The sequence below is a fragment of the Bactrocera tryoni genome, chromosome 3 (genome assembly GCF_016617805.1).
Source record: "Bactrocera tryoni isolate S06 chromosome 3, CSIRO_BtryS06_freeze2, whole genome shotgun sequence".
Taxonomy (NCBI): Eukaryota; Metazoa; Arthropoda; class Insecta; order Diptera; family Tephritidae; genus Bactrocera; species Bactrocera tryoni.
Window position 1 is genome coordinate 15734138 of NC_052501.1, and position 24109 is coordinate 15758246.

A 24109-nucleotide genomic window follows, 5' to 3' on the forward strand; every position below is an offset into this window, starting at 1 on the left:
TGATTGAAATGCCAAACAATGCTGAACAAAAATAATATGACATCTTGACGCGTCACACGATTGATCTTTCAAAAAACGGCTATTGAAAAACTCCCTCTACTTGGATCAATCTGAACAATATCTTCGGAAATTGTAGCACCATCTTGGACTACAGTCCAAATAAAAAATCGCTCACTAAGTGTGGTGGTTATATCCTAAACTGTTCCGTTATCAACATTTCCGAACAAATTATGATCTGATCGATAGTTGTAACCCTATCCAGCAGTCCAATCCCTATATTTTTCCTCATACAAGTTATCTCATATACAGAATATTCGATCTATATTAACTTAATATACATATATTTGAGAAGCCATTCTTAGAAGTGAGAATAAAACCCAATGAATTATAATTTTGGCTTCAAAACTTGTCGATAAAATCGAAAGCTTCAGAAATAAGGCACACATCTTCTGTGATACCAAATTATGCCCGGTAACAATATGGTAGATCTCAACTTCTCTAATAACTCACTGTTAATCAAACTGCTAAAATATTTACTAAAGAAAGCTTTCTTATCACAACTTTGAATTTGTTTACGATTCTCATTTGCATTTACATTTCTCACCACGCTCTTTCTCTCTCTCTCTCTCCACCACACTCTCTTTACAGATAATGACGTTGAGAGCGTACTCGCCGAATCGCAGGCAATTGTTTTGAGTGCCGCACAACAACGCCAACAACAGTTAATTAATCAGCATATGCTTGAGTCGCAAACATCGGTGAGTAGTGGCGCCTCCATACAAACGGTACTGCATCAGTCAATGCTCGCGAGCACCACCAGCACCAGCAGTACACAACAGCAACAACAACAACAACATATACAACGTGCCGGCAGCATATCAAGCAACAATACAACGCCGGCACACAGAGCAGCAACACCAACAAAAACACAACAGCAAATTGCAGCAAGTAATAACAGTAACGGCGGCATTAACAGCAGTCCAGCAACAGCACAGAGTGTGTCATATGCCACAGAAGCGCTGGTAACATTGCGACCGCAGACACAAACACCCCAACAACAACAACTGCCCGCAGCTGAGTGCATCAACTCGCTGTTGGAACACATCAGCCCAGCGGCGGCCGCAGCTGCGATGAGCGGGGAAGGTGTGCTAAATATCGCCGATGTTGCTGATCTGCTACATCCGCAGCATGCGATCATAACGGGTAACGGGCTGCAATACAATGTAACCATAATTACACTGAGCTTAATTACTTTGTGCTTCATTTTTTTAGGTGGGCGCTCACATGGCGGCTGCCCGCTGATCATATTCCCGGATAATAACAATTTCAATTTATTGGAGGAGGCCGATTATCAGAAATTAATTTTATATCTCACATCAGTGCCATCGTAAGCAAGCATAAACACGATTATTTATTATTTTTATTAATGACTTTTGAAATTTCTAGGCTGCAAGATACCGATTTGGGCTTTCAGCTGATCATCGATCGACGGAAAGACAAATGGACATCGGTGAAGACAGCGCTGCAGCGAATATCGGTAAGCAAGTTCTCAAAGCTATATCTCCGAAACTAATACTCGGATCAACTTGAAAATTAGGGACAATATTCTAGACGTGTTATAGAATTTAATAAGACAATAAAAAGTCGAAACCCGTAAGCCCATGTAACTCCTTAAACATTTTTATAGCCCAAAAATTGCAGTACATTGCGTCCAACATAACCTCAAAATTACGTCAAAGGCGTGTCATAACAATTTTTACCAGCCAAATATTCCTCCAGTGCGATTAAAATAATAATTTAAAACATATTGGATGGAACATTCTTGATCAAATTCACTTCTGACCGAGAGATCCACATCCTTTGAAATGAGAGATCTTGTTGTTGATGTTGTTGTAGCGATTGACTAATCCCCGTTTGGATGGTAAGGCTTAGGTTAGTTATAATCGAAATCATCTAACGGAAGGTCTCAAAAATAAGTTGTTTCGACAGGATCAAACCATCGGGTGAGGGGTGTTAGATAAGTGGGATTCATTAGGATTGCAAAGTAGTTGGAACTCACTGCACGTAGGACACATGTGAATTTAGTATATCGAGGACATATTTGGATAAGTAGGACTTAACCTGGGAAAATAACTAAAACAGAGTTACGCAAGAGCAACTGATCTAAGACTTACCGATATAAACGGATTTAGATCTCCCTTGCCGTTTAAGATCCGGCTCAATTCCGGTACGTAGAACCTGCTGTTATGGCAATTGACGTAAGGGTTACTCTAGATCGTATGCTATGGGTGGTGTGTCAGATCTTACCTCTGGTTCGTTACATGGAGCATTTTTTTAATTATATCACTATTATTCTTGTTGTTGTAGCGGTCCAAAACGTTCTCTCTGGTAATTTTGAGAAATACTGCCGAGGTGAGATTTTTTAACCGAATAAATTTCCAATGTCATTCCGATTACATATAGTAGATCCGAATTTCGGAGAAAAGTCTGCTATAATTTTGAGGAATAATGCTTGGAAATTGTTGTCAACTATTAGTTTAGAAGAATACTCCCGAGTTAACAATAATTTTCTGCTTGAAACTTTGGGTTTTTATTTCGAGGCCCGACTTTTTCGATGACAGTCCTTGAACGGTTATAAAAGTTACTGTAATTCTTGTTGGAGCGGCAAAATTCTGCCAACTTGACAGTACTTGACCAGATAAATAAATACCGGTCCATTCCGGTTACGTAAACAAGACTGTCGAGGGAAGGGTGACGAATATAAATCTATACTTTGGGGCCTTAGACTAATCGAAAGTGGCTGATGCCAGTGTTGAATAGCCTCAAACTATAACCTTTAAATTTTTCCTCACATACAGATATTTTACCATGTGATATTAAAAATTTCAACAAGTTGCGAATAATATAACATAAATCAGTAAATTTGAGCCAAAATCTCCATCTCTTTCATAGGCAAAAATTTATGCAATTAATTCATTATCTTCCACAGATCTACTTCCCCGGCATAATACACGTGGTATACGTGCTGCGGCCATCTGGACTATTCCAAAAAGCCATATCCGAAGTAAGCACAAAATTCTCAAAAGATGAGTATCGCTTTCGGCTCGTAGTATGTTCGGCGCTTACCGATCTGCACGAGTACATAGACAAGTCTCAATTGACAGTGGATATGGGCGGAACGTTAATATATTCTCACCACGAATGGATACAGCAACGAATAGTAAGTCAATATCCACCCTAACTATATTTTAGGAATCATCAAATTTAATTAATTTTTTAAATAATAATAACTATAATCTCTCCACAGTCGCTTGAGAAATTTTCTAGTCTCACACACCAAGTGTCAACCGAATTGGATATATTCATACAAACCATACACGATACGGAATTTCCCAACTCCGTGGAGGCCACTCAAAAGCTGATTGATGTGCAGGGCGGCGATTATGAGCGTTTGAAGGTTTCTTTTATATAATAATTGGTGATTTTAAGTGATATTAATATTCTTCTTTTTTGCGTGCAGGAGGAGATTTTGGCCGCGGCCAAACACGGCGAAACTCTGTTGAATAATATCAAAGGCAATGAGGAGATCAAGGAATTTTCCGAACGCACCGGCAATGTCAGCGCCATTGAGCGGTAAATTTTCTACTCACTCTCGTTCTTTACTCACTTAACGCCTGTCTGTTCTCTAACTTACTCTTACGTGCTTTAATTTGCTTCCAATTGAGTATATAGCAATTTTTCAGCTGCCTTTGATTTGTTTTCTATATTTTATACTAAAAACTACCAACCCCCTTTCGTTAAACTATTTCCTGTGGATATCCTTCCTTATATATCCTTTGGTAGTGGCATTTCTAATATATATATTATTCTTACCTTTGTATTATTCACTTTATTAACTTTTCTCTATGGTACATAATTAATTTGCGTAAGATTTATAGCTCTGCACTGGTTTTGTAAAGTGATTTTCAATTTTATATGTAATTGTAAATGGCCTACGATTATACGATATATTGTTGTTGGTAATTTGTTTAAAAGAAAATCATAAATTATTTATTTTGAGTAAAGCATACAAAAAATATATTTTTATAAGCTTTTGCAGTTATTAAATTTAAAAAATATAAATACGAAGAGTATTCTATAATAAATATGACTAAAAAATTTGCCTTAGAATACACTGATGAGAAACTGTATTTATTTTTTTTCTTGTTTTGTTCAAAAATAACTTAAATTTTTAATTACAAAAATTTAAGCATAAAGAGTTTTGATAAAAAAAATTTATAACACTGAGAGAGCTCATTTTCAGTAGTAAAAGGGGGCTTTGATTTTTTTTAATTTCAGTTTCGAAAATTCTTAAACAATGATTTCTTGAATAAGTAATTAATTTTAACCATTAAGACTCCTAAATAGGAAGAATTTTATTCTCTTCATTCGCAGGGTGCTCAAAATTTTTCGAATCGAAGAGACTATCTAAGGTTTAGACAGGGTTCTCGTTTTATACTCTCGTTGCTGAAGATGATTTTTCGATGAAAATCCGGAACATTTTCAAGTTGTTGCTTAGCCCATTTCACGAAAATACGATGTTAAAGAGATACCCAACGCTTGAGGACGACATGTGAGAGACTGATTTGAGTCTTCCTTAATTGATATGCTAGCGACAGCAATATTCTCGACACTACGGGCACTTCTTTGTCTCACTGAAACGGGAACCTGTGAATTCAAATTTTTCCGCTAGACGCTCAATTGTTGATCTGACAGAAAGATTATGACGACCATAAATTGGAGTTTCGGTAATATATTTTAATAATTTCGACACGTTGTTGGATCGTATATCTTTCCATAATGAAATGGCAAACCTTACTGATGAGAAATGTCAAAAGAGCGGGAAATAATATGTCGTCGTTTGCAGTCCCTATCGATCTACTTTTGTACCGTCCCTATTGAAAACCCATTATATTGCCGAATTGCTAGCTTATTTTCGAATAAAAATCCGCGCAGCTTCCGGTTACAGAGACTAACGTCAACGGAAGGTCACCATGGTCTGGTCATCACTTTTTCATTATTATAAATTCATGCTTTCTGAAATAGGCAATTCGAGATATCTCTATCTACCAACTGATAAGTTTTCCAACCTAACCTATAAAAATGTCGACCTAAGGCGCTCAAAAAGAGAATCAAGAAATAGAAGTCATAGTCAGCGTTACAATCTCCGAAGAAATTGTTCAGATCGGACCAATATCGCATATAGTTATCATACAAACTGACTAATCGCACTCAAGTCCTTGTATGGAAAAGTTTTTTATATGACTAGATATTATTATTGGCAAAGACAAGGCTATAATCTCCTTACAAAATTTTTCAGGTCGGAATATTATAGCATATAGCTGCCATATAAACTGGCCGATTAAAGTCAAGTCCTTGTACGGAAAAAATTTTATTTTGACGAGATATCGTCCCGAAATTTGGCACGGATTGTTTTCCAAGATAAGGGTATAAACTGCGAACAAATTGTTTAAATTGAACCACTGTAGGATATAGTTGCCATACAAACTGATCAATCAAAATTTAGTCCTTATATGGGAAACTTTTTCATTTTACAAGATATCTTCAAAAGATTTGGCATGGATTATTGCCCAGAACAACAGTACAATCTAAGAAGAAATTATTCAGATCTGACCACTATAGCATATAGTTGCCATACAAGCTGACTGATCAAATGCAAGTACTTGTATGGAAAACTTTTTTATTTGTGAAAATATCTTCACAAAATTGGGCACGTATTATTAGCAAAGACCGGGCTATAATCTCTAAAGAAATTGTTGAGATCAGACAACTATAGCATATAGCTGCCATACAACCTAAACGTTTAAAATCAAGCACTTGTATGAAAAAAATTTTTATTTGTGAAGGGTATTATAGAAGTAGTGTCGGTCCAACCAAAGATAAAAAATATGATGTATCTCTATTTGTTTTTATTTTTTTTTATTCTAATAAATTTTCTTCAGTTCTTCGTAAACGCATGCCCAAACACATGAGTTTAGCTTCATAAATTCTCTGTAGCGATACACTTGCAGTCATGGTTACCAACATTAAAAAAATGTTTATTTATTTCTATGTAAAATTGATACCGGTTAAAAGTCTAACGCTTAGTTGTTAATATTGTTGTTGTCGTTGTTGTTTTTAAGTAAACATATACTTCAAACTATTTTTTTCCAAAATTGATTTAGTAATTTTAAATGTTGCATGTTCATAAAGCAGTAAAGTTAAAATTAAAAGTAAATATCAGAATCAAATTTTATTTCTAAAAGTTGTTGTTTAAAAATATAATATTTAATAATTTTAAAAATATTTTTGTGATTAAAAATTATTATAGTGTTAAAAATAATATTGAGCATTATAATATAAGTAAATGGTGCGCTGCAGCTTATGAATATTAAAGATTCAAATATGTACATAAACAATTTAATTTAACTACACTTGTATATAAACAATTATTACAATTTAAATTATTTTTTAAATTATTCTTCAAAAATTAAATAAATAAATTTTAAATTTTTATTATTTTCCTTATTTTTTCAAAACTCAAAATAATATTTTTTTTTTAAATTTTTTTAATATTTTTAATTTTTTTTTCAAGTTTTCTTTATTTTTTTTAATTTTATGTTTTTAATTTCTTTTGAATTTTTTTTTTTTTTTATTTTTTTTTTTTTTTTTAAATTTTTTTTTTTTTAATTTTTTTATTGAAAAAAATATATATTCAACAAAAAAATGTATAATTCGCAAAATTTTTAATCTGACAAAATTCCAAAAATATATTGTGAACACCCTTATTCGAAGAATATTCCATTGTTTATACACTCCAACACCCAACAACAATTAAACAGTACTTTTTATGTTCCAAAACATATTTTTTCTCAAATAAAAAGTTCCAATACTGATCACCACCTCAATCGGGTCTTCTTGAAAACCCGCACGCACTTGGCAAACACTTCAAAACAAACTTACCCGCACCCAACCGCCCACAAAAGAACACTCGTTAATTTACATATACGAACTTCTACAACAACTTCAGCGAAACCACGCACCGCTTCATTAGTCTGTCATTGCGCTCATCAGCATATTGTATTCTCTTGTCTCTCTTTTTCACTCTATTCGCCACAAAAACAAACACACATTCTAACGTGTCTTCAATAAATCCGATTCTTCACGAAAAACTTACCGCAATTACAAAAACATCAAATGTGTATCATTGCATTTCAAAAACCAAAAACAAAAATAAATTATGATTTTCTTTCAAAAAACAAACACAATTTCGGTTCACATTTGCCGAAATTTTGCAATGCCACGCCTTGTTTGGCTTGGTAAACTCACAAGCAGAGCCAGTGCAGGGAACGCTAGCAATCGTCCACCTCATCAAATAATCTATCATCAACAATATAAATTCAAAAAACCACAACATTTTGATGATTGTCGCGATTATCGTAGACTCCTGGTGCAGCTGGAGGAGACCGAGCGACGCTTCGACGAATTCTGGCGCACACACCGGAATCGGCTGCAACAGTGCCTGGAGCTGCGGCGCTTCGAGCAGGATTTCCGTGAGCTGCAGGTAAGTTTTGCATGAAAACACACGAACAGAGACCCACTTTCATCTTCTTCCTTTTCCACTCTTTCTTTGTAGACAATTTTCGACGCCCATCTGAAGTGCGTCGCCGAGATGACCGAGATCGGCGAGAGTGTCGAACGTGTTGACACCCTAATGGACGACACGAAGCACTATCAAGAACTCAGTCGTGTGGATATCGAACGTGCCGGTGAGGTTATCAGCGCCGGTCAGCAATTGCTCGGCGTACGTGGCGTCTATCCGTGGGAGATCGTGCAGCCGAAGTGTGACGAATTACAGCGTGTGTGCGATATAATAGCGGAGCGTTTGTGCAAGCGTCTGGAGATACTTAGCAAGAATCGCGAACTCATGGAGAGAGTAGAAAAGGTAAGCAATTATATTAAACTATTTTATTGTGAAGAAAAAATAATATTTTTTAATGTTTACTCAGGCTAATCAATGGTGTGCCAATGGCGTTGAGCTGTTAGCTTCGCAGCGCATCGAGAAATGTTCAGCATCGCCGGAAATTGCCGAACAAAGTTTACAAGAAATACAAGCTTTCATCGCATCGGCGGCGGAATTTAAATTATCTAGTCCAAGTGAATTTAAGAAAATCTTTCTGGAGAGTACAACACCCGAAACCAAAGCACTTGTATCGCAAGTAAGTACAAATATTGAAAGGAGTAAATTATATATTAAGGAGGATTATGCTTACCCAAACGATTTAGAAAGCAATTATGCCTTAGGTTCAAAATATAATGGTAGTTTCCATGTATATTCTTCACTAAAGGCTATATATTGGGATGTCGAAAAAGTCTTTTCGTATTTCTAATCAAATTTCAAGTTATTTTTGTTTTTACAATGAACTTTAATGAATCAAATATCTACCATTATGGTTGACCATTTTCAGCTAGAGACATTATTCCATCAGGGTAAAACTTTTCTGGTTTCTCGGCGAAAAACTAAAGTAATTTTCACTGGCTTTTCTTGAAGCTAACTTTACTCCATTAAGAAGTTCTGCATTGACCGAAACAAATGGTAGTAAGATGGTGCAAGGTCATAGCAAGGTCAGTGCATGCATCAAAACTTCCCAGCCAAGCTCTCGCAGTTTTTGCCGAGTCATCAAAGATGTGTGTGGTCTAGCGTTGTCTTGATTATAGACTTAACCCTTTCCGTTGATCTGTTCTGGCGGTTTTTTCGATTGCTTGCTTTAGTCTCATCAGTTGTTGACAGTAAAATGTAGAATCAATCGTTCCACCAGGCTGAAGCAGATCATAGTGGATGATTCCTTTCCAATCCCACCAAACATTCAGCATAACCTTTCGAGACCTCATACCTGGCTTTGCGACCATTTGTTGAGCTTCAACACGCTTGGACTATGACCTTTTTTGCACATTATTGTCGTATTCGATCTACTTTTCATCTCCTGTTACTATTCAGAATGGTTCAATTCCATTTCAGCAAAGAATCGCAGATGCTAATTCGGTTCATTCAATTTTTCACGGACGATTCATGCGGTACCCAAACGTCGAGCTTCTTTTTGTAGCCAGCCTTTTTTAAATGGTTCAAAACTGTTTGATAATGAATGTTAAGTTCCTTAGCGATGTCATGGCTGTTTATGTGACGGTCCTGGTCAATCTTTTTCATAATTTCATGGACTTTCTCAACGATAGGTCGACCAGAGCGAACCATTGTTGTGCTACACGTACCGTAAACTTCACAAATTTCATTGGTGGCTTGCAGGGTATTCTTCCTTTTTTTATACAAAAATTTCAAAATATAGCGAATTTCTTTATTATTTTCACTAATTTTTGAACAGCAGCAACTATTTTTCAAATTACCCAAATTTAATTTTTTTTTGGTTAAATGAAGCTCACCTTTCCAACAATATATGTACATATATACATATATATTATGACACAATGTAATTGGTAGCAGTGGATATACGACTGAACGACATCTATTGACAAAATACGAAAAGCCTTTTTCGACTACCAAATATTTTTTCCCGTTTGTGCGACAAATAGAACCTCTTCATATATCGCAGCCGCTTCAGCTGTAAATATCGAGCAGTTCCGACAGTTATAGTGACACCTTGGTCGTTTGTTACCGCAAACGAAGTGTGGGTGTCTGATTTGGATTCGTCGGTGAATATTAACTTCCACTCCGGTTGTACTTTTCTACTGCGTCATTGAATAGCTGGATAAATTGCTCTGCATTGGTGTTGGTTTTTGAAATTTGAAGAGCGTACGTACAATTATGGACGATTTTAGCGTCCTCCAATGCGGATCACTTTTATGAGTTGCGATGTTCAAGCGTTGATGAAGCTGATTGTCGATGGCTTTTACGATTTGTTATCAATAGATTAAACAAGTTCGAGTTTTTCCATTGTAGACACTTTGGTATGTACATCATTGTGTTGAATTTTGTTCTATGATGAATGTTAGGAAGACCTGCTTCAGTTAGTATGACTGTCGTTGATGAGCTGGGGAATGCGCTAATGCTTCTTCTTGCCACTATGTGATAAGGGTTTTCAATGAGACTGAGGCGCGTTTTGGCACAGTGTCCATAAATTGTGGGTCCAAAATCTATTTTTGACAACATAAGTGCTTTTGCAATAGTTACAAGTGTTGAGATGTGTGACAGGGTTTTTATAAAATAAACTTAATAATTTTGAAGCTTGTGAGTAAGCTTAATCTAACATATTTACAATGGTCTTCAAATCTATCAAAAATTAGACCAAGTATTGTTAAAGTGTTAGTATGCGAGATTTGAATGTTTTCAAAGCATAGGTTAGGAAAGGTGAATTTTCTTTTCCTGCCTGCAGATGTGAAATGTTGAACTTTTGCTTGCAGAAACCTTGGTTTCTCTCGCTTTAGAGCATTCCAATATATCGGTCAGAATATTAGTAAAAGTGATTTTGACTTCCTTCAAATTCGAAAGTCGAGAATATTAAGACATTGTTAGCATGGATAAGATGGTCTACGTTGCGGTTTGAGGCTATTAAGTTGCTGAGTTGGTTAAAGGCTACAATAAATAGCGTTGCTGATAGAAAAGATCCTTGTAGTATGCCATTATGAAGCTGAAGCTGCTTACACTTACTGAAAATTTACGACTTGAAAGGAATGCTTTTATAAAATTATACATTTTGTTTCCAATCTTCCATTTTTTTTAGTTCTTGTAGTACTGGCCTCCGATTCTAAAAAAAGCTTTCTCAAAGTCTAGGCTGAGGAACACCCTAACAAATAAAGCTTGCAAATGCATGTAGCTGACATGAGATAAAACACATAATGACTCGTTTTAAAAGCTGTTCTTATGTACCTATTTATGTAAATACATATCAATGCAGTATGTGCATATGTTGCATACAAAGCTTAACTAAGCATTGTTGTATTATCAGCATAAATTTTATTCAGTGCAATTGTACTGGGGATCAACTGCAAATCACAAAATGTATATTTACATACAAGTATTTATCATGCGTGGTAAATTATTATGTACTTAGGAACTTCCATGAAACCTGGAACTCTTTATCGTAAAATTATGATTCATATATACATACATACTCCCATATTACTACCACTTATGCAAAAAGTTATATTATGTTGGGAATGCGGCATATAAAATGCTTCATGGGAAATGCAAATACCACATCAAATTTTAAACTGTCGAATTGCCTGATAAAAAGCTAAAAGTCACAACAATATAACATTGAAAAAATTTTTATTAAAGAAAATATTTGGAATTTTTATTTATATTCAAGGTTAAAATTGGCATATAATGTATGTAAATGGTTGTACATGCTCTTGAAATTTTACAAATGTAATATACTTACATACATTATTAATATTAGTTATACAGTTTTTGATTGTGTATTTGTTAATAATTCTTCATTTGCTTATACATATGTATAAATTTTTCAAGCAATAGAAAATAATATTTTTGAAAAAAGAAGATATGCACATAATGTTCAAATTTAAGCTAAAATAATACAAAATGATTTAATATTACCTATTAATTATTTCGAAAAAATGTTTTTGGATCCACCCTGATATCTTGCCTTTCGCATAGCACATGCATTTAATAGTCTTCAACTTGCTATGTATGAGCTCAAACATTATCAATGCTAATATGCAATGCTTTATCTTTAAATACAGTTGGAATTGCTTAAATGCAACACTGTGTCAAAAAAGTAGTCAAGTGGGAATTGACAAAATGATACGAAATTTCATGTGAGCTTAAAAAGTATTAATTCTACTACTTTGGGCTTCAACTATTTCAAAAGAAAATAACTATTCATTTGAGTATATAATTCAAAAGTAAAAGAGATACGTTTGAAGAAACTAAAAATATCACAGGATATCCAATTGGATTGAATTTAAGGTTCGCAGAAATTTTATATTTTTAGCTTTTGAGAAAAAAATCTAATTCTCACCTTCTCCCGAAACGTAAATATAGAATAAATTTTTAAATGAACCATTAAACTGCCTGATAAATGATAGTCGCTCCTAAATATGTATTAAGCCCCACCCACCGTAGTATGAGGGTTCAAAGTGTTATTAATGCAAAAAAGTAAGTTTACCAAAAGAAAAAAAGTTTATCTAACAGTTTTTAAGAAAAATTTCGCTTTAAATATCTGAATTCATGTCGTCTTCCCAACTGATAAGGATGCCTTCAATTATTTTCACGAATGGATCGAAACTAAAAAGAAGAGTAGGAAGTAGCTCTCTACCAATTCTACTTTGAGGCTACCATACCACTGTAGAGCCTTTCAATCGGAAATGACTGTCATCAAAGTAGCAGTAAATGTACTACTACGAACTGCAGCTTCCTTCAAAGAGGTACGCATTCACTCCAATAACAAAGCAATTATTTTGGTTTGAACTCAGTGACTGTGAACTCAAAACTAATCAAGGATTGGAGCTCATTAGCAGTCCAGCGGCGAAAGAAAATCAGTCCTATTACTTTCCGGACAAACCCTGTAGCTGCCATATAAACTCATCGATCAAAATCAAGTGCTTTATGAAAAATTTTTTTTATTTTACAAGAAATATATACGAAATTTTGCATGGATTATTTTCTAAGACAATGCCATAAACTCCGAATATATTATTCAGATCTCATATCGGACCACTATAACATATTATATAAAATCGAAGTTACCGTTTCCTCTTGGTTTGGTATTCATTTATCGAAAAATCTTGATTTCACACAACAGTTGGGTGAAAAAAAAGTTATATATGATTTCTCATCATGCTACCATTCGCTTTAAAATAGTATTGTCCATTATAGTACTGCCATATATCGTCGCAACACTGTAGCAGCACGACTATTTGCCCTGTGCGTTAGCAATGCATTGTGAATCACGGTGCCATAAGTTGCTGATATACTGCTACATACAATTGTAAATCTGTTTTGTTTGATTGTAAGCGCGCTGAGCGCTCCGTCGCGCACACAAAGCAAATCAAACGCTCAGTTTTCGCACATACGCCGTTTCAAAGGGCGACTAAGTGGTTGAGCTTCTTTTTTTTCTGCGCAAAATTGTTGTTTTTGCTGCCGAATTATGTTTTTAAACGTTTATCGTTTCGCCGTCGTGCCGATTATTATTGCTGCTAAGATATGTGAGGCATTACAATAACAAATTGCAGCACAGCGAAGTTCATTTGCATGAATTTACGTTAGAATCGCGACGACAATTCGCACCAAAACGCAAAATTATTGCCATAATAGTAATACTAAAATACAATAACAACAACAAACAACAAATGTCTGTCATAGCGAGCGATGTGTGCTTTTTCAGGCGCTGGTCCAGTTCGTCTATGGCAATGGCCGGCCGCGCAGCGCGATTGTGTAACAGTGCGACGACGGGTTCCGATAACAATAATTCCAGCAATGATACGACCGCTAATCACAATAACAACACTAACAAATGCAGTGCTTGTGGCAATAATATTTGCAATAATGAGGCGCACGAAGAAAGCATGCAGGAAAGCATACGCGACGACAACAAAAGCAACAACAGCGAAGCGACCGCCGCGACGTTGCCAGTGAGTAATGCAGCGCGGCGCTCAAATGCCGTTTTTTTTTTTCATTTTGATTTTTTGCATTTTATTTTTCCTCATTTTACCTGCAACATGTTGCTTGTTGCGTACACATTTGGGCATCCTTGCCATAAGTGATTAAACGGTGCAAAAATTAAGCATTTTTTTAACTCTTATATAAGTGTTCGCAACGCACACACACACACATAAATCGAAAAAATCCGAATAATCGTCAAAAGTGTTAACTGTGATTGCCGCAACATGCCAGCAACATTTGCGCCGTTACACTTAAGCGACTGAGCGACCGAAATTCTGCTGTCGTCGTACACTTAACCCATATTTGGCGCCCAAATGCACGCCTCTGCGCCGTTAGCTGTTAAATGTGGCATGTTGCAGCATGTGTTGCATGAAATTGCAGGCGTTTGCATAAATATTTGTATGTATGTGTATAGTGTGTGAGTGTGTGTGAGGCTAAAAAAACGGTTATTTCCTTCAACGCCAATTCACTTACCTTGGCTGGCCTTTAATGGTGGCCGTCAATTGTGCCTGTGCATGCGCATGCGCAATACCTGCTCGGCCAGTTTGGCGCCCACAAAGTGTGCATGTTGTGCTTGTATGTGACGGCGTTTAAGCTCGATGCGCGCAAGTTGCAATTAACACAATCGGACGTTGAAATAGCGCAGCAGCGGCATAAATCAGTTGAATGAGTTGTTGTTAGCATTCCAATGGTTGTTGTTTTGGTTGTATTGCCTGTTATTATTGTTGTTTTAGTTATATTGCCCGCTATTATTGTTGTATTTGGTTGTTGGTGTTGTAGTTTTAGTTGTATTTATCTGTTATTATTGTTGCATATGTTTGTTGTTGTTCTTGTATTGGCTACTATTATTGTTATATGCTCTCTTACCATTGTGTATTTGTTTGTTGGCATTGTTGTAATGCTTGTTATTGTTGTTTTTTGTCTAATTGGCGCGTGTTTGCTTTGGCAATGTTAAATGTTGCACATCTTGTTGCAGCGTCATCAGCTAACATGTTTTTATTTGTTGCTGCAGCAACCAGTTTTTAATGTTTTTGTTGTGTTTGCTTTTCTGTCAACACTTGTACATATGTATATTTTAGCGGCTACTGAACTCCGCATAATCAGTGATTTTGTTTTGATTGCAAATTTTCAAATCGCAGAGATTTCCTGTAAGGATTGTAGCTTGCCACAGACCGCAGTATGAATGTATATGTGCACCTACTGGTTTATGAGGCATCACAATTGCTACTTATCGACAGCTTGACTGATTTAATATACTCAGCAGCATCAGCAACGGCTTTAATTGCCTGAGCAATAATAACAAAAGTCATAACAAAGCAGTAAGAGCAAGTTGAATTCGAACAGAACCGCGCTCTAGTCACGTGACGTAGTTTGAGGATTTAGGAAGCGTTAAGTTCGACGGCACCGAATCTACAATATCCTTCACCAATAAAAAAAGTCTACACAATCACTTTTTTTTATCATTCAGTTTGTATGGCAGCTATATGCTATAGTCGTCCGATCTGAACAATTTGTTCAAAAATAATAGCGTTACTTTGCGAAATAATCTGTGTCAAATCTTGTGAGATACTTATCTTGTCAAATAAAAAAGGTTAGATTAGCCACTCATAGACCAGTTTTGGTCCTTTGCGATACCAGATGAAGTTCAGTTACTAGATCCATGAGGAGTAGTCTGCCTTTAGGATGTCTGCTTTTCCTGCAGTCAGATCTTTCCTACAGTGTATCAGTGATCAGTGAGTATTCCCATCATGTTCCTACAGCCTCTTCTATCGAGTGCCAATAGGCATTTTGTGTACTTCCGATCTACCGGTTTACATATGACTTTTGCAGTTTTGCACCCGAGTACTTTATTCCATTGGGTTTTGACTTTCTTTACCGTTCGCCAATCTCGTCTACTATTTCAATGTCCTCGATACCTTTGCGACCTGGCGCCCAGTAGAAGTGAAGTTGTCTACTTTCCACTACTGCCCTGCTTCCCAAAGCACTTCAGGCCGATATGCATAACGAGGTGACTTCCTTGATTACTGCTTGGCATGCTACGTAGATGTTGACTCTGGAATTGCCTGTAGGTGCATTAAAGGTCAGCTCCGCGGCTTTCGCAAAAGCAAAGACGTCTGCTTGAATTATACAGCAGTGGACCGCAACTTAGAAGGTTGCCTTATATCTAAGTCTAGGCAGTATATTCTCGCACCATCGTCCATTTGCGGCCTATCCGTATACATAGATGTTTCGAGTGTTTCGCGTAGCTAACATACCTTTACTCCAACCATCTTTTTCTATGTTAATTTGAATCTTCTTTCCCAGTTTAAAGTTGAAGGTTGGGATCATGCTTCGCAAACCGCCATTACTCACAGAACTATGCTCGAGGGTTATATATGTAAACTCTCCTCCAGTCAGTAGTCGTCCCGCCGATTTTGCTGCGCAGTTTTCAGCGGAAGGTCTGTAGGTGGCATGTTTAGTACCAGTTCAAGAGCGTCGTTGCAGTTGTTCTTAAAGCTTCGGTTATGTACAGCGAAGTGAGCCTCTTAACAATTTCCATTGGCTTCCGGTAGGAACCGAGTATCTGCCTATATACAAATAAATAAGTTTTCGCTGGAAGAACTTAATTTAGATCGGTCAGTTTGTATGGCAGCAATATGCTATATCATCAAGGGTTGCGACAAATAATCACTTTTTTGGATAGAGAAGAACGTATGCGAAATTTCAGATCGATAATCATGCATGCATCATATGTCGGAGACATTGGAAATATATCTTTATTTCTAAGGTCTCCGACATATTCTTCCGAATGTTACTACGATGCTTGGGTCTGCATAACCGGAATGCATCCGATTTTTTATTCCTTCAAGGGCTATCAACTCGGCAGGATTACTGACAAGTAATATGTAGCTCGCTCCGGTCTCATTTTCTTCTTTACTGTACATTTACCCGAAGCTTAAGTGTTCTATGTTTTTCTCCACTTTACGCACCAAGCCATAATACCCTTCGCCACCTAGCGTACTTTTGTATAAAAATACCTGTAACTACCAACAATAAATAATTTTACGAGCCTTATGCAATAACGAGTAGTTGCAACTGTTAGTCGCCACGCTCCTGGAATTTTATCTTGATTCTTTGAATGCTTTCCAAGCGATTCTTTATTATTATGTCTGTATATATAGAGATGTGTCTATATGGCGCTGCATTCCTTACTTTCTGATTAAGCGTTGCCACTGTGACTAACGGTTACATAACTGCTATCGAATTACAGAAACAAGTTCTCGCGATCGGCGTATGAAAATATGTGAGAACACTTATTTTTACAACAACATACAAATTACTAGGATTGTACGTAATCACGTTCACTTGAAGACGGCTGATTGACCACAATCCAAGAAAAAACACTGAATGCCATTGCCATATTTAGAATGCTTTGAATTGAGCTTGTCAATAAAAAATATAAACACCTTTACATATATACATATGTATGTATATGAATGAATACATACTACGGAGCGGAGCTGGAAGCACCGTTGGATTCTTGTGGTTTGCTATGTATTAGACAGATGGGCCGCAGACCAGCTCAGCAACGTTTCTGTGAAGCTGTGCAGTCGCAAGGTCCTTTTGGCTCGGCGTAAGTCGGGAAAGGTCTAGGGAGCTCTTCGCTTCCTGCAAGGTTCACCTTTCAATTTTTGTAAGAGTTTTAACTGGATACTGTCCGATCGAGAATCATGAAGTAAGATTGAGATCTTACCGAATGTCTGCTGCATCAACTGTTTGGAAGAAGATGATATGGCATCGCCTCAACACTTCCTCCTCGAATGCCTCGCTTTTGCCAGATCAAGACAAAAACACGGCGGATGTCATACATTCTCCGCCATGCTGAGGGATCAGCCTTCCAACCTAACTTCGAAGTCACTAATTAGATATCAATAAAATAGAGTTAAAGTTCGACGGTGTTCGAATTCTTTGCTCTCTTAAGGCTCCACATTGTGGTGTAGTTATTATAATTTGCTCACGATGAAGTGAGAATCTAATATGATCGAAAAGAAACTTCGACGATCCACGTATGGTTCTATGAATGTGACTAGAAATCTTATTTTTTAGATAAGAAATTAATTTGAAAAGAAGTCAGTATATATTCGGAAGACCATAAGGAGACTTTTTATTACAACGTAAAATTTTAGAAAATATTTCCTCTAAATATAACAAATCCACTCGAAAAAACTACTGAAACCCCGGTGATCTCAAGGTTGTCTTTACATCTTCATACCAAAACAACCTTAATCAAAAACAATGTTAGTAAACTCTTCGAAAATTCCTATTTTCTTACCTATCCTCTACTTCACTTGCGAGAGCAGTACTTCCATTCCAACTGCAACATGTTGCAGCAACATTGTTCAATGTTGCATAACACGTTGTTGCATATCGAACATGTTGCATGTCGTTATCTTGCAATATTATTATTAATGTGGCCATAACTTTTTGAACGTGACATTTCGTTGCATAAATTCTAAATACTTTGTCAGGCCGCGTACACTTGAGCTGACCTCGCCACGGTCGTTGGACAGCACAAAGCTGGCCACCAAGTCGACAACAGTCAGCACTTGAACCAGCCATCCATATCCACCAACTCTACAATTACCACTAAAGCAAATCGCCAAACAAACCGGCCTCGCGCCATGACAGTATCGGTTCAAATCAGTTATAAGTTAAACTTGAAAGAGACTTGCATTCCATTGCCCGTTGCGTCTGCGCGTTTGTCCAGCACATTGCCTGGCCACAGTTTGTTGCAGAACAGGATTTTATTGCAACATAAGAAGTTGCAACGGCGCTGTGTTGCCGTGCAGAATTCTAAGTAAATACATGAAACCTGAAATTACCGGTCGGATTACACAATTTCAATTTGCAAACTGCTCTCTTTGAACAGAACAAGCGTTGAGGTTGAGGTTACGTGGACATCTATTACATATATTCATGCATGGAATTATGGCAACAATTGCAATTATCTGCTGGTGATCGGTATCTTTTGGTCGGTCATGATTTCTTGTTACTTTTTTGTACACAATTGGAACAAATTATTTAGACGAATACATATAAATAAGTACACCCAGAAGGTAACGTCGTATTATAATGTACTTATATATTTAATGACCAGTATGACGGGCTGATTCCAATTAACCAGGCCGTCATCCGTTAGAAAATGTCACACTTCCTTTTCTTCTCAAGAAGTTTCTCGTTTGTCGAACCGATATCGGACCACTAGAGAATATAGCTTCCATACAAACTAATGGACCAAATTCAAGTATTTATATAGAAAACTGTCTTAATTGTTAAGTTATCTTCATGAAATTTAACAGATTATCTTCCGAAGCAATGCTACAATCTCCGATCATGAGAGAGGTTGGGTTTATCAGATTGTTTACACTTCTTATACGAAGGGTCTTAGAGATTGCAGCTTGCCTAAAGTATTTCAAAATAACTTTGAAAACTTATTACGAGCAACTCGTTTAAGTGTCTGGTCGTAGCAGAATTACTAGCTATTTTTGCGATCTTGCGCCCTAGTACTGGACCAATAAATCTCGCAACAGGAGTTGGTCGACGACCAGCTTCTGTCCAATTGCGAGATCCTTTGGTTTGTAGTAGAACACAAGAGATCCACTGATTAACTTGCTCTTAGCAAGGTTCATCTTATACAATTGGCATTCATGCCGTAAGGTTAAAAATCTTGTCAGACGCAAGTTGTCAAAATTGTATGGAAGAAGGTGAAATGAAAACATCCAGTTACTTTCTCCGTTATTGCCAGCAAGATAGCAAAATGAGATCCCAGTTAGTATCGACCTCTTAGCTTAACCTAACTTAATATAAAATGATTGTTATACCCGACACTTTTTAAAAACTAAGTCATGAAATGTAATTCAAGGAACTAAAGGGTGATCCATTTCGAGGTTCCCTACTTTTTTAAAGAAAAATACACACACATTTAATGAGGATTTTTTATCATTCGAATTCGAAAGAAAATTCTTTGGCATTTATGTTTTGAAGATTATCTCTTTCAAATGTTGGCCTCGGCTACGTCTCATACGGTCCATCCGTTGAGTCCAATTTTCGATGACTTGTTCGAGAATTGTTATTGGTAGCTGGCGAATAACACGCGTGTTTTGCTCCAAGACCTAAATCGAACCGGGATTGTCCGCATAGACTTTAGACTTAACACATCCCTACAGGGAAAAGCGGTATGATATCATATGATCTTGGTGGCCAATCGACTGGCCCAAAACGTGAAACTATCTACTCACCGAAGTGTTCTCGCAATAAATCCATTGGCTGATGCGATGTGTGGAAAGTGGCGCCGTCTTTTGAAACCAAATATCGCCGAGGTTTCAGTTTCAGGCATCAAATAGTCGGTTATCATGTCGCGATAACATGTCGCCAACGACATCATTTTTGAAGAAATATTGGTCGATGATTCACCGACCCACAAATCACAATAAACCGCTTTCTTCTGGACTAAATGTCAGCTCTTGAATCTCTTTAGGTTGCTTTTTGTCTCAAATCCCAAAAGTAATTTCGATCCTCTTGAACGAATTTTCCTATAATAGATTTTTGGCCGTGTTTACTCCTCTCTATTTACTGACTCTACAGCATACTTACCATCCCCCACTTATTCTTTGACCACTCATTCATATGGTTAAACTATTTGACTGGATTGAAATGGGTCACCAAACGGATTCGTTGCAGCTCTCGGCAGCATTAATCGAAATGTGTTTATGTATATTCTTACACATCTTTCATAAAGCATATATTTTGTTGCAATTCTTTGTAACAACAACTATAAATATATTTACATACCATTCTCCCAATGGAAAAGCTCCTCCACTATTAAAACCGCCAACAATTGCTGCATTCTGTGGCTCTTCCATGCATACATACATACATTTGTATGTCCAAATGTATATCGAAATTGTAGAGGCTCCTGTTGGATGTTGCAGAAATATTTGTTTGTCATAATTTGGTCAATGCAAACCACTTGATTAATGAAGCAACGCATTTGACCCACTTCGAGCGAGAGAACAAGCTTCTGGTTCTTCTGTATGCACAGACAAATATTTATATTTCTTACCTGACCTCTGCCAATGTACGAAATATACAATTTGAGCAATGGGGCCTAAAATGTATGTGAACAAGTTCGTGAGTGTCAATACATGTTCTGCGAAATTACACTTCGGCTCTGTCAACAATTGGTTTGTGAGGTCAAGTGAGTCCAACAATGCTTTGTAATGTGTCAGAATGCACTTTTCGTAACTAGTTTTCCAATTTTTGGAACTTTATGATGAAATGGTGGGTAGGATTGTATAAATAAAATGTGTATATGAAATCTGTGGAGTGATACTGAACGAATGCTAGGACAGTAACTTGTCTGTTGGGATACATACCGATAACGCTTAGTAAGCTTATTATTGCCGTGGTGTAGCATAGGCCTGAGCCCACTTGGGCTTTTGCCTCGTAGTGAATGTAGATTCCAGCTCGATGTAGATCCGACCTTCTTTTGAGTAGGTTCGCCAAAGCAAAGTTCTCTGTTGCGATGGACCAAGAGGGCTCTGATGTGTACGAGTACATCCTTGTTTCTTCGACGGTCAGAGAAACAGCTGCGTATTGATCTCGCGCTTGCGCTTCCTAAACGGAGTGAGACAACGCGGAACTAGGGGGTGGAATATGACCCTGACCATCTTTTTAGATGCCTATTATGTCAACTATCTCGCGCACCTTCAATTAGGCATCTACCAATAGATCCGAGATCGTGAACTTTAATTCCTTCATCGCATCTGTACATCTTCTTCTTCTTCTTTATCTTGAGATATATAGCCGAGTTTACAAAAGCGCGCCTATCGTTCTTCCTTTTCGATATTTGGCGCCAATGGGAGATTCCAGCCAAGTCATTCTCTTCTTCTCCACCTGGTTTTTCCAACGGAGTCGAAGTCTTTTTCTTCCTCTGCTTGCCTCCGAGGATACTGCGTCGAATACTCTCATAGCTAAAGGCTTTTCGCTCCATCGACTGCGGTATTCGCCGTTCTCTCGAAAACTCGTAACTTCGATTCATCAGATTTTGTCATCGTCCATGCCTCTGAACTATATAGCAGTACTGGACATATAGTGTTAGGTCTTTGTTTGTCGAGAGAGTACTTTACTTCTCATTTTGCTACTATGTCCGAGGTAACACCTGTTGGCAAGAGTTATTCTGCGTTGAGTTTCGAGATTAACGTTGTTGTTGGTGTTGATGCTGGTTCCAGATAGAAGAAATTATCTACGATTTTAAAGATATGACTGTCAAAACTGACGTGGGAGCCAAGTCGCAAGTGCGACGACTGTTTGTTTGATGACAGGAGATATTTCGTCTTGCTCTCGTTCACTACCAGACCCATGTGTTTCACTTCCTTATCCAGTCTGTTGGTATTGTTGACAAATTTCTTCGGCGTACGCCAGCTCCTCAAAATCCGACAAACGATCAAGTTGAAGCTCGTTGAATCAATTTTTGAGGCTGACCTTCGAGATTTTCCCATCAAAAATAGGCATCAAAATACCGATCGATATTGTGCATTTTTAAGTTTTCTCAAACCCGTGCTTTAAAACTATGTACATATATGTATATCCAATTTTTTTTACTTCAAAGTTTGTAACCGTTTCGATTTCTCCTCTTGCGATACGTGACACCATCGCTTAGCGAGCCTGAGCACTTATCCAACCGCCCTCGCATACATACGAGATTTCATAAAGTAGCAACATTATTCAAAATAATCTCGTAAATCTCCCAAACATCATTGCCACTGTCACTTCCTTAATACCGACGCTTACGACTTCACCTTGCCACTTGCCACTTGCCACAAAGTGCCGAAAAACCCCACATACCTGAACTCACACACAAGCTGGCATCGACACAAGCTGGCATCACATCACCACGCACCGTAAATCACATTGCGTGCAGCTGTGCGGCAATTTTTGCGCACAAAATCACCGACACCTCGAGATTGCAGCCCGCTTACAGGTGCTGCGAATGAAGCCATGAAAATTTACTGCCGCTTTGTTGCAACACCTAATGTCTGCACTCGTGCCAATTGTAGTTTTATTGTCGGTTTCACTTTTAACTGCCTGTAAGCGGCTCTTTCTATAGCTTTCTTCTCTTTCATTCTGTAAACGGCGTGTTTATTTTTCCTTCAAGCCACAAAACAAATACCGTTAACGGGCAAATAAATAAATTGCCGACTACTAAAATCTAAATCATTCATTGTCGGCCACAAAATTTACGGCGTTTTAATGGTCGCTGGCGGTGAACACGTTAATCAGCAATTGATACTTGACTGGCTGCCTTCGAGCTGCTGCAGCGCCACTGGAGTGGGTCTCTTTTGGTGTCAGTGTGGTGTGGAGTTAGAAGTTCTGAAATAAAGTATAATGAATGATTTGGATACACTATTGTTCTCTCTTGAATTGAGAAAGTTCTGCGAGCGATTAATTCGATTGTCTTAGTTTAGTCGGATTCTGTTAGTGAAAGTAAATAGCTTTACACTTCTAATATTAAGTCAATTTTAAACTTTGAACGTATTTAATTGCCAACAGTTTCTTGCTCGTTTTATCTGCGATGAAGTGTAGTTTAAAGTGAATTTATAGTTCAATTACGATTTTCACTACACATAATTACAGACATTAACTAAAATCTGCCTTATTGGCAACAACACAATTTGTAGTTACGTCACAGGTCTATTTTATGAAATGCGAACCATGGCGCACTTCTTTCTCTTCTCAATCTGGTCCTAATAGCTTCAGCATCAGAAAGTTTCAGTTAATTCATTTAGTGATACAAAAAAGCTATTAACTAATTGATCAGAATGGAAAAAACTTGAACAATTTACCTTTAATTGTACTCAATTAATCTTATAATTGATCAATTAAGAAATTAATCAATTTGTATCCAATTGAATATATGAAATATAAACCAAGACCTGTAGGATGATGATTTAAGTATTTCCTAATTGTACTTAATTACCATACATTTAAACAATTTGACCTTGATTCACAGTAAACTTATCAAAATATCCCAAAGCAACCCAGTGCGATGTTTTAACCTTAATTGTACTCAATTAACCATAAATGGAGAATATAACCATTTAACCAATTAGATGTTACGGATAACTGGTAAGGTTTGGTGCATTTAAAGATGGGAGTAAATCACTATCTTAGTGTTAAAGCCAAATGTCAAACAGGTTAGGTTAAATGGTCAATCCAAATAGGGATCTCACTTGTACAGTCTATAAGACCGGACAGAAGACTCCCCTTCCAACCTTTCCTCATATGCATTATAGCGGAGAAACAGCCACTAAAAATAGCCCTTGTCGTCCAAGTTTTCCGAGAAGCAATTAAAGGAAGAGAGAATTTCAGAGTGACTCTGATTAGATTCCTTCT

At 37.1% G+C, this 24109-nt stretch overlaps 1 protein-coding gene across 8 annotated transcripts in view; it reads left to right on the top strand.

Moving 5' to 3' along the window:
- LOC120772138 (guanine nucleotide exchange factor DBS) overlaps positions 1-24109 on the top strand; it is a 179075-nt gene that overhangs the window by 54538 nt on the left and 100428 nt on the right. For all 8 annotated transcript variants that reach the window (XM_040100558.1, XM_040100559.1, XM_040100560.1 and 5 more), the window contains exons 2-10: positions 649-1203; positions 1273-1387; positions 1447-1537; positions 2990-3220; positions 3308-3457; positions 3521-3633; positions 7483-7603; positions 7676-7984; positions 8049-8258. In XM_040100558.1, the coding sequence (XP_039956492.1) occupies positions 649-1203; positions 1273-1387; positions 1447-1537; positions 2990-3220; positions 3308-3457; positions 3521-3633; positions 7483-7603; positions 7676-7984; positions 8049-8258 (1895 nt within the window). The remainder of the gene's footprint in view (positions 1-648; positions 1204-1272; positions 1388-1446; positions 1538-2989; positions 3221-3307; positions 3458-3520; positions 3634-7482; positions 7604-7675; positions 7985-8048; positions 8259-24109) is intronic.